The 12,824-nt window shown below is 33.3% G+C and overlaps 1 protein-coding gene across 1 annotated transcript in view; it reads left to right on the top strand.

Annotated features, from left to right (window-relative positions):
• Positions 1-12,824, top strand: part of LOC142330674 (WD repeat-containing protein on Y chromosome-like) — a 101,507-nt gene that overhangs the window by 57,030 nt on the left and 31,653 nt on the right. Inside the window, 3 exon segments of the mRNA XM_075376120.1 lie at positions 3,359-3,603; positions 5,197-5,451; positions 10,008-10,130. Of these exon segments, the coding sequence (XP_075232235.1) occupies positions 3,359-3,603; positions 5,197-5,451; positions 10,008-10,130 (623 nt within the window).

The following is a 12,824-nucleotide window of genomic DNA, read 5'->3' as shown; positions in this document are numbered from 1 at the left end:
ACATCCAAAACATTACAGTGGTCTCGAAATGAACGGACGAACATATAGCCAACGAAATCCAGCCTTTATGGTTTTAGGACACTTAGGTTTCTTAAACGTCAAGACATGCAACGCAAAGGGTACAACTTCTCCATTTCGTGGTGTATTCAGTCACTGGCATGCAACAACTACCTGCCCATAGAGTTCTTCTACAGTTTCATCTTATGTAGTTCAACTAACTCCTGCATACAACTACTACTTTACAACTAATTAGAGTACTATGTCCAACGTCGACGTCGATGAGTACTAATCTTCTTCGCTTTGCGTAACCGAGACGGCTGTATGTCATCGACGGTTTCAACGAGCAATTCCATTGCAGTCTTCCTTGTTTCCTTAACAGGTCCTCCTGCAGCTTCTGTGAACTTTCGACCGATCATAAAAGAACTGATTTCGGAAAATCCCCTTCAGTTTTCTTAATCGTCAAATATTTTGGTATCGCTTCATTACGTTTTGGTCAAAATTTAGTGCGATCTTTCTTCTGTATGCCACTAAACTCCACGCTCTTTCTCCTATTCGCTTGCGAAGATAAATGCCCTCCAGGACGAGTGTTTTTACTTGGACTCTGTGGCACGGAAGTTGTAGAAGTAGAATGTTCCACATTCTATAATTTCGCCAGTCAATGTGTCGTAAGGTAAGCGCGAAGAGACGGTTGGGTAAGCCCCGGATCATCGATCCTGCCTGGGTTCCCTCATTCAGTCGTTTCCCACATATTTAACCCGGGCCGGGAAGTCAGGTACTGCCTGAATCACGATATCAACATCCCAGAGCTCGCGCGTAGCAGTAAAGTCTCCGATACCCATACTCATGAGACAATCTCTGCCAAGGGCTAAAGTGAACAAGCTCACAGCAACCCACCCTCAATCCGCCTCCAGCAAGAGGGATGTGGACTCCCCATCTGCACTCCGCCCAGCCTCGGCAAAAACAAATCACGGTCATTCCTCCTGCCCCCGCCGTAAACGGCGAAACCGAGAAACACAACCGCAACGAGCTCGGGAACGCCAATTACGTACTTCACAGGGAACTCCCAAGCAAAACCATTACCCCATTGGCTGACATAAGTGAAGGTACCTCGAAAAAAAAATTAAATCATTAATTTTAAATTAACCTCTTCACAAATTAAATGGGTTCTTTAGGTACCATGTCGTTTCCCGCCCCGAACGTGTGCGTAGATGTTATTGCACGAACATGGTGTTGGATTTGTCCGGGACATAATTATATAAATCAATTTCTATGGCAGAGTTGCTGCACTTCTACCTTTAAATTGCAGGGTTTAGGTTCGATTCCTGGAAAGACATTTTTTTCATACTACAAAATCTATTGTTCTCCATCATTAACTGTAATTGGATTGTTGCTGTATAAATAAATTATTGTGTCTTGTACTACAATTTGGATAAGTGTTTAACATTTTTGTACAACAGGCCAAGTTTTTTCTGTGAATTTAATAAGAAATAAAAGTTGACAGACTCGCTGTAACTCCAAGCTCCTATTTCTGTTCACAAGTTTTAACAAACTATCAAATATGTTTGATCGGTAACATGAATTAAAAACAGCAAACACAAGTGGCTTTTGAATGCAGAGTATATTAATATAAGCTAATGTGTATGGATGGCTTTACCCAAAACTCTTAAAACATGTTATAAAGTAATATTTCCTGTAAAGCAGCTCCTATTGTATTTTATTCTTATTTATTCATGCTATTTTCATAAAAATTAGATTACTGTAGTGACTCTTATTTAGCTACTAAAATTGGTCTATTCAGGGAATACACTAATTTTACTCATATTAATAATGTCATTAGTATTTTATATTCTCTCATTGTTTGATAAATTTGTATACACCATTATTTAATTATCAATATTTTTATTTTATTTTTAATTATTTTATTGATCATATTAAATTACAACTAATATTATTTTGTAATTTTATTATAAGTATGGAATTTCTTTTTTTCATTTTACTGATAATTTTTTTGTGTTCTTATATTTAGCCCAAATTTTATTATATTAATTTTTTTTAATTTAAATTTTAGATACCTTTTCGGAATCAGACAGCCAGTTGTTTTTAACTTAATACTTGTAAAATAGCTTGTTCTTGAATGCTTAATTAAGAATGGTTATAATTATAAATTATAAATATAATCCAACCAAACTTAACCTTCTTCTTCTTTTTCCTGTTTAACCTCCGGTAACTACCGTTTAGATAATACTTCAGAGGATGAATGAAGATGATATGTATGAGTGTAAATGAAGTGTAGTCTTGTACATTCTCAGTTCGACCATTCCTGAGATGTGTGGTTAATTGAAACCCAACCACCAAAGAACACCGGTATCCACGATCTAGTATTCAACTCCGTGTAAAAATAGCTGGCTTTACTAGGACTTGAACGCTGGAACTCTCGACTTCCAAATCAGTTGATTTGGGAAGACGCGTTCACCACTAGACCAACCCGGTGGGTTAACCAAACTTAACCTAAGCTCGCTAACTTTGACTTTGACTTTGAGCTTAGGTTAAGTTTGGTTAGCCTATAAGTTCTCTGCAAATGGTAAAATTTTTTAAAAGCTTAAAAAATGAAAATTACGTAAACATACTTTTAAAAAATTGAAATAAGTGGCTGCAGGATTCTGAAAAAGAACAAAATGTTATTATATTTATCCAAAATTAAATTGTAATTTTGTAAAATGGAGTTAAATATTTTAATGTTAAGTAGCCTAATAAATGTTAACTTTTTTCTTTTTTTTTTATCAAAATATGAATATAAAATGAAAATTGGACATGCTTCTGGTTTAAAATAATTTCAAAATATGCTTGAAAGAAGACCATACGCATTACATATTATCACGAGTTTTTTCTGAAAAAAGAAAATGAAAATAAACAGGAAATTTCTTATCCATAATTATTTTTAAGTATAATGGGTGAATTCTATTAAAAACAATCATCTGATCTGAACAAATGTATCTTGAATAATTGCCTGAAAATGTTAATGTCAATATGTTTCGTCAGGTACCTAGAATCTTCTCATTTTACCTCTGCTCTAACGTTTAATTTTTTTTATTGAATTTATAAAAAACCTAACACACTTCTCCATGTCTCACAAGCTGTACTAGTATCAAATCTCTAAAAATATGTATATAATAAATAAATAAAAAAACAAAATGGGAAAGTATAAAAATTATAGTGAGATTTAGCAGATCCACGTAAAACATAATTGAGTAATGATCTTATTCCAGATTTTATGAGTTACAATCATTTTGTACATTTACATTATATTATAGATAACAGCATTACAAAGTTCATTATTTGCATTTGTATTGTGTTTCAGCTTGTTACGGTTGGAATGGACTCTTGTATAATGACTTGGGATCCTTGGTCAGGAAAACGTATCTGTCTGGTGAAAGATGCTCATACACATGTAAAATATGGAGAGAGAGAAGTAGTAGAAATTACTGCTGGAACATTTGATCCTACATACATATTTTTAATAACTGGAGCAAGAGATGGAAGTATGAAAATATGGAACTTTATGAATGGAGATTGTATACGAAATCTGTCAATAGAAAGGAACTGGTATGTTAAGGAATTTTTGTAGTTTTGCTTAACTTAATTACACCAAATAATGACCCAGATGTTTGAACAAAATAAATATGCATGCTGTTGAAACATCATTCATTAACCAAATTTTTTCCTCAATAGATGTATTGCGGGTATATAACAAAATAATTCATTTTATTTCAATAGCTTAGCAAACAAGTATTTATATAAATATTTTTAAATTTTAATAAGTTTTTAGTAATAACAATAAAAATTTCAAAGAAGCAGAAATTTCTGTTAAAATGCTCAATGTAGACTATAGCAATAAAAAAAGAATAGAAAAAGCAAAGTAGAAAATCAGTTTTAAAAAAATAATTTAATAGAACATATGTCAGTACTGGAGCAAAGCTGTGCTTTAAACATCATTAAATACTGGGCTTATTTCAGAGATAAAAATGAAATGCTCTTTTCCATTTCCTAAATATCTATTTTCTAAAGATAAAAAATAAAAAACCCTTAATATGTATTAGACAAAAAATAAACCAAAATATTAAAAAACAGTTAGTTAAAATATGGCCAAACCCTTAAAATATATTATTTCACAATATAATTGTAATATAATCACCAGAAAATGTTATTTTAAGGAAATTATAATAAATGTACAGAATAAATACATTAAAAAGTATGTCTCATTAAGTAATTTCATGATAGTTGTATGTGTAAGAATAATTTAAAATGTAAACATAATTCCTTAACTTAACATACCAGTAATGCTTTGTGTTACATCTAACAAATAATTCCATCCTTACTTATTACAATTGTAAAATGAGAGGGTATACTGAATATTTTTGAACACAAATTATAGAGCAAAATTGGAACATGTTTTTAACCTGAAAATGTTTTTAATGGGTCCCAGAATGATATCTCTAATGATATGCTAATAAACAAGTAAATGTTACAGTGAAATTAATTCTGAGAAAATTTATGTAAGTGGGTAACTGAAAATAACTAAGAGAATTAAATCCTGGTTGTAAGGAATTTTAGTGATAGTAAACCCATCTAGCAAACACAGCTAACAAATAAATTATATTACAGAAGTGTTATTATAATGGATTAGCTAGCTATTTAAAGATTTTAAATTATGAAAAGATAAAATTTACTTTTCGAGATATCTACTTTCATGATTGATTATTTGCTTGTAATCTAAACCATGTTGTGTGTCTATGTCATGGAACAAGTATTCTTAAAAAAATAAAACAAAATCCTTATGAAAGCAAACACAAAGTCTTGAGACAATATCTTAAAGCAGCACTTATCTGATTCTCTTCCAACAGAAATAACTATTTAATTCATAAATTTAAAATTTATGTTGCAAGTAAATTGCAATTAAGTATTTGGTAAAGACAGAAAAAAACATTGCAATTTCAACATGTTTACATTTTCAAATTGTGTTGTATAAATATTTTTTTCTAAAAAAAAAAAATTATATAACACATATATTTTTTTTAATACAGATTCAAAATTTTTCACTTGCAATCTTGCTTTATAAATTTTCTTGCATTAATAATTTTACTCCGTTTATAAATAATTAAAATTAAAAATTATTAAAAACTATATAATTTTTTTTAGCCGGGTTTCTGAAATTATATGGTTACCAGAACGTGTATTAGCTGTAGGTTGGAATCGTCATGTTACTGAATTTGCTGTTAATGAGAAAGCATGGACTGAAAAATTTTGGGAATTAAGGCATAATGAAGATGTTACAGCTTGTTGTGTGTCATCCGAAGCACTGGTTACTGGATCATACAGCGGTGAATTAATATTTTGGAAACTTTTTACAGGACGCCCATATAAAAAGTGCCTGGTTTCTGATCCAGATAAAAAGTAAGTTGCAAAAAAGAAAAAAAAATGGTAATGTAAAAAATAATTAAACTGTTAATTTAGTTATAACTTCTATTTTTGCTGAAGAGAAATATTTTAATACTTGACACATAGGTGTAAAAATTTCTGTTTTTAAGTGGATAACTTGTGTGATCTGAAGGAACAATAGAATAATAATATATGCTTTTATTTCATTATTTTAAATAAAGTATTAAGTTTTGTAAATCTTTTACAACCTCCTTATGATCTCACTTCTGGAACAGGATGGCTAGTGGATGCGACAACGACAGCAGCTATTGGTTTTCCGGTGTCTGGGATCCCTATAATTAGCAGTGGCAGCAGTGACGGCTTTATATGGGCCGACCTCGGTGAAATCGTAGTATTTTCTTGCTACAATTCTCCAAATGCGGGAATAGATAATTTTGTAGTATTCCTAGAAAATCTTGCAGGAGAGGTTATGAGGCATAGAGGTCGTAAAGTCTTAATCGCTGGAGACTTTAACGCCAAAAGTCCCGAATTTGCGGGAACTGTAAACAGTCTAAGAGGGCGTCACCTGAGTGAGTATGTTAATACACTAGGGCTGACTTGTATAAACGGTGAAGATATGACGTTCCGTAGACGAATGTCGTGTTCGGCAATAGATTTAGCCTTTACAAGGAGTACTGATATTAACGACTTCTTTGATTGGAGGATTATTAATAAAGAGAGTTTATCGGACCATCTATTTATAGCATTCGAGTCCCGATCCAGGGAAATTCGTGTAATGTCGGGAAGGCTGATCGTCTCCAAAAAAGGATGCTTACGGTTTAGGGACAGAATAATCCTAAGACTTGCTGGCGATATGTCCCCCGAAGACTTTGTGGAACAAATTCAAGAGGAATGCGGAAAAGCGGGGGTCTTAGTTTATCCCCGGAGGCAGCAACATGCTTACTGGTGGTCGCCTGATTTGGAACAACTACGGAAGGCAGCATGGAAAGCAAGAAGAGCCTACCAAAGATCGGGTAGGCAGAATGCTAGATTAAGGGATGCTGCGCGTGAGGTATACGTGGAAGCAAGGAATGCATATAATGCATCAATTAAAAGGGCTAAAGCCAGTTGCTGGAAGCGACTGTGTCAAGATATAGATGCTGATCCATGGGGCAGGGGTTTTAAAATTGTTACCAACAAGTTAGAGAAGAGATTACCTGCCTTAACAGACGGTAAGATCCATCGTGTTGTTAAGGAATTATTTCCTCAGCAAGCGGATCCTGTTCGGGAAGAGATTGTGGATAATAGCTTTGAACTTCTTGACGCTAGTGAGCTATTAATGGCGGTGAAAAGACTGAAGCTACATAAGGGACTCGGGCCAGATGGCATTCCAGCCGAGATAATCAGAATATTAGCAGAGAGGATGCCTGCAGAGCTTCTTAATATCATGAATAAGATCCTGAGAGATGGTTGTATTCCAATGCAATGGAAAGAGTCCAGGTTGGCCCTTATCAAGAAACCGGGGACCGATGACTTACAAGTAGCATATAGACCTATATGCATGATTAATAACATCTGCAAACTCCTAGAGAGATTGTTGGAATTGCGGCTGAAAAATGCGATTGAAGAACATGGTGGCCTTTCTAACGCACAATTTGGTTTCCGTAAGGGGCGTTCTACGGTGGGTGCTGTTAAGACAGTTATGCGTCTGGTGGACGAAGCGGCATCGGGTACTTGGCGCACCAGGAAGATACCAATTGTGATATTGCTTGATGTGAGCAATGCTTTTAATTCGCTGAAATGGGATGCGATCCTACAAGCGTTGAGAGATAAGGATATTCCTGGATACCTAAGGAGAATTATCCAGAATTACCTGCAGGATAGGTTTGTTGTTTGTCACCAGGGTAGATCCTGCTTCCGCTTCAAAGTGACGTGTGGAGTGCCTCAAGGCTCTGTCTTGGGGCCACTCCTTTGGAATCTGGTCTATGACGGAATTCTAGGGCTGAGTTATCCTCTGGGTGTTTTCCCAGTGGCTTTTGCTGACGACCTGGCCTTGGTTGTTACTGGAAAAACTGAAGTAGAGGTATCGGAGAAGGCAAACGCAGCGATACGAATGGCAGAAGTCTGGATGTCTACTAAAGGCTTAAAACTTTCGCATGGTAAAACAAAATACGTAGTCATGACAGGTCGTAGGAGAATATCTGACATCCTAATTCGAGTAGGGGGTAATCTTGTCCAGCAACAGACTTCAGCCAAATATTTAGGGATCTGGCTTGACAAGAGGAGGAGTTTTACGGCACACGTGAATGAAGTACGTAAATGAGCTGAATGCACGGTCAAAAATCTTAGCAGATTACTCGGTAATATGACAGGATCCAGAACTGCGAAGCGTAAGATTTACGCTCACGTAGTTAATTCCATCTTACTTTACGGTATACAAGTCTGGGAAAGAGCTCTGCGTGCCGACAAGAACAGAAGAGCCCTTGAAGGAATTCAACGGCGCATGGGCTTAAGAGTGATATGCGCATATTCTTCAGTCTCCACCGAGGCAGTACTCGTAATTGCAGGAGTTCCTCCGCTTAAACAACTGGCGGAGATGCGAGTGAGTATAGCACGTGGACAACCTTCTAAAGAAGCATATGAAGAGATGCTGCGTAATTGGCAACATCGTTGGGATGTAGCCAACACGGGACGATGGACACATCGTTTGATACCTTTGATCCGACCATGGATAGAAAGGAAGTTCGGGGACATAAATTACTGGATAGCGCAATTTTTTACAGGGCATGGGTCGTTCAGGTCCTATTTATGTGCGAGACTAAGGGTAGATAACAACAACTGTCCTTACTGTGGAGCTTATGATTCCCCTGAACATGTAGTATTTGAATGTAACCGTTGGACTGAAAGCAGGCAATCCTGTGTAAGACGTATAGGGCCATTATCTGCGGAGAATGTGGTGGATAAAATGCTACTTAACGAGGATAACTTTAATGTGATCTCGTCGTTTATAACCGCAGTTATAAAGAAGAAAGATGAGGAAGCTCGTCAAGAAGAAACCGCTCGCTGATGACGGCTTGTCGTAGGTGGAATTTCCACCTACGAAATAAAAGAGCTAACCGGTGAACTGACCTGCCGCGTGCCGGACATACAGCCGACGGGCGGGGAGGCGAGCTAGAGTAAAGGACACTCCTCTGGCGCGAGTCAAACTTGATTGTAGATCCGTTCCAGAGGAGTAGGTGGAATAAAAAAAAAAAAAAAAGTGGATAACTTGTGTGATCTGAAGGAACAATAGAATAATATATGCTTTTATTTCATTATTTTAAATAAAGTATTAAGTTTTGTAAATCTTATTCTGATGTTGGCATGAAAAGCACTGATGTTTGTTACTATTCAATGACTAAGAGCAGTCCTAATGAAACAAATTCTGTATTTAGTACTGATCAAGGGGCAGAAAAGTTTTGGATGAGGTCACTATCAAGCTAATGATAAGTTTCCATTGTTTGGATAGTTGTTTTAACCTTGCTAGTTTATGTACAACTCTCTCTCTCTCTCTCTATATATATATATATATATATACTCGTGTGTGTGGTGTTTGTGTGTGTGTGTGTTAATTTCTTTAGATAACATTTTTTTTATAGTCCATTTTTTCTTTCTTTTTCCTCTGTATATTAAATATTTATATATAATATTTTTTCAGCCGTCGCAAAGTACAGAATTAGAGAACACTCTTACCTTTACTTTTTCATGTTCAAAATGTTTTCAGGCCCTAAGCCCATCTTCAATGATGTTTTTTTTTAATAATTATTATTTTTTTACATTTACACATTAAATTATAGCTTTTTACTTTTATTTTGTAAAAATTATTAATGTGCAGAAATAGGTCTTTTAAAATATCTTTTCAGGAATTAATTATAATTCTGCTGTTTCAATAAATCATTGTTGTAAATATGGCTGTCATAAAAATATCAGGAAATCCCATTAATGTGCATAATCAAATATATATTTAATATATTTTCATTTATTAAATGAAAATATAATTTTTGTAAAATTTAATGTGTTCATTAATTTCTCAAATTTTAACATGTTAAGATGTTTGCACGTATGTAATTTTGCATGTAGTGGTTAATTTCCTTACATATATGACTGACTGGTTTCTATGAAGAGACAATACCAAAGGTTGAATCTGATGTATCTTGTGCTTGCTGCTGTTCTTTGACCACTTTTCCCAGTGCAACATTTTATAAAGCTCAGCATTTTTTATGTCGGATTGAATAACTGTTAGAAACATGACAGAGAAAAGAAATAGAGGGCTGAGATTTGATAATTTTTGAAAATATCTGTTGATTAGCTGCTTACGTTTATTATGCACTGCCCATACCACTATGTGATGTATACATTTCAGTCATTTTTTTAAATAAATAGATCACATACAAAGTAAGAAAATATCCTGTAAAAATTAACCTTATAAAAATTTACTCTACATTGTTATTATACATCAATAAAATTCTGCTTAACAGTCATTACAGTCATTGCTTGGCAAGATTCAGTCAGAAGAATATTAATTATTTATTTTATTTTTGTTTTTTGTAAAGGTATAAAATTGAGTTCAATAAACTTTCTGAAAAGCAGAGTGATCTTAGTACTTCTTATACCTCAAAGATTTACTCATTAAGTGCTTCAAAATCGAATATCCAATCTTTAAGATCAACTGATGGGTAAGTACTCTATTCATGTATACTGCATTACTATAGATAGTTAACAACTGTTAACTATCAGGATACTGAATCTTATGTTTTTGTTTATGCTGACTGGTTATGATGTGGTAATGTCTCAATCAATTCCTGATTTGATGTATTTAGTGACAGAAATATTTTAGAAAAAAAACGAAATTGTTTAGCTTTTTGGGATACCATTCTAAGCTGTCAGCTGAACTGTGCCTGATTGAAATGAATGCTTAAGGACAAAAAACAGAAGATAGGCCATATAAAAAAATATTTTTTTTAATATAAAGATACGCTAACAAATAATTCTTTTAGATATCTAATATTTTATTGAATATTTTCAAAAATATGTTATTAAAAAAATTTTCATTAAAATAAGTTGACTAAACAAAAAGGAATAAGTTTTAAAATGCACATGGATTTCTGAACCTGTCAAGTTTTAAAAAAATTATATACCACCATATTGTTGTATACAGATTGAGGTATTCTATTATTGTTTAGTTTGCTGAGCTGCAACAGGAGAAACATAATTTTGGATATAATGATTTTCTTTTAGCTCTGCAATTCCAGAAAGGGAGTTGAATCTAAACCTATGAACCTAAATGTTTAAATAATATTGAGCAAATGATAATATGATAATGTACTAAAACATTTTGGTTTATGATATCAAAGTTGAATTAGCAGTAAAAAAAAATATTTTCTTGTCATTTTAATTTGTGTGATTTGTGATGTTTACTTGTGTAATGAAATTATGTGTAAATTTATTTTTAGTATCACTGTACCTTTTATATTTTAATTACCTAGATAAGAGTAATAACGTGATTGAAATCTGATTGCAGAAATTATGTTCTGAAATATACCAGCATTAATCAGGGTCATATCATAAAAGAAAGGTGGGGTTTAAATCTTGAATTAAATAAAAACAAAAATACTTACAATTTATATTTTTTATTTATCAAATCCTCAGCACAGCTTCAAATAGTTTTGTTACATAATCAAAAAAATGTCAAAATGCTCACTTTTCATATCTCAGCAAAAAATGTCCAATCTACATTCAGCTTCTGCCTATACATGATGTAAAAATATGTTCTATTATAGTTTTGATTGCTTCCTTAATTTTTTCCATGGACTGGTTCAAGCCATACAATTTTTGCAAGTAAATGATGTTTTTAAATTACATCCACAAGAAAAAATCTTAAGGAATTATGGTCTGGGCTTCTTGGAGGCCAGGATGTAGGTTCTTCTTGGCTTACCTATCAACAAATCTTCATTCATAGCCTGGCTAATGAACTCATTAAAATGTTTGGGAGTCTATCAACTTGTTGGGTATAAACTACGTATACTTTTTTGAATTTATCCAGATGAAGAAAGCAATAGTCATTTAAAATATCAGGATAATCAATTTCAGTTTTTCAATATTAAACAGTACTATTCTCAGCACTTTTTTCAACAAGGTTTTTCACCAAAAAAAAAAAGGCCCAATTGCATGATGTTTCATTAATCTTGCAATTTTTCAAGACACATCTCAGCAATAATGCAGAAGACTGCTGCAATGTTAAAATGGTTGTTATAGAAACTTTTTGGGTGGAGGTTTTCAATTCTACCAACATAATTTTTCAAAAGCCCCTAATGCCTTCATCTGAGCTAAGTGGAACCCACCATTCTTTTATGATGATCCTGTACAATTAGATATCAATAAAGTCACACAATGGATAAAAGTTTGTTTTGATAATTTTTTTTAAGAAACGGGAATATGACTTTTTCTCAACCAAAATTGCTCAAAACTTGATTGGAGTACTAGATGAAAACTTTAAAAATATGTTTTTTGGTTTTCATAATATTATTCTATGAGAATAAACAATTATCTAAATGATTAAATATTATCTTAGATTTTATTTTATAGATTTGTACAAAATATATATATATATAAGGAATTAAAAATAATGATGTGTCCTTTCACGGATATGTCCACAAAAGGTGTGACTGTCAAACTAAGGACAGAGAATATGAGGGTGTGGCTGTTTTCCTGAAGTAATAGCCATCTATGTTCCACTAGTGACAAACATCCCTACAATCTCTGTGGAGATATTGGCGCCGTTCAAAATGAATATTTCCGACTTATCTTCCTGCAAATTCTTTTTTTATTTTTTTTTTTACAAAGGGAAAGTTCTTTCCCTCCAAATTGTTATTATTTTTTTATTTATTTAGTATATGTATGTCCAAGTATATATTCAAATTACTTAAATACTTAAACTGATTTATACAAGGAACGGCTGAAATGTAAATCACACCGAAAGTAATGGGAGAACAAAATGTCACACAAAGCAACAGCTGCTTTTAGTTTCATTCTCCTATTACTAACATTCCAAAAGTCATTGACTCATATTCTCTCTCTGTCAGTTGCCTTTTGTTAGAGTCAAGTAATCTTGTTGTCAACTATCTAAAACAACATGCAGTGATTACATTTTTAATAGTGGAAAAAGTGAATTCTAGTGATATTCATCATCATCTAAAAATCATTTATGATGATGAAACTGTGAGTAGGTGAACAAAAGTTTGTGCAACTGAAGCTGATAAACTGAATATTAAGTATGAACCTCATAGTGATTGACCAGTTACTTTGACTGATGAGAAGCAAAAAAAAGGAGGTGCATGAATTTATGATTTACAGATTTTATGCATGAATTT

Source organism: Lycorma delicatula, chromosome 9 (assembly GCF_047948215.1).
Source record: "Lycorma delicatula isolate Av1 chromosome 9, ASM4794821v1, whole genome shotgun sequence".
NCBI lineage: Eukaryota > Metazoa > Arthropoda > Insecta > Hemiptera > Fulgoridae > Lycorma > Lycorma delicatula.
This window is presented reverse-complemented; position numbering and strand designations above follow the sequence as displayed.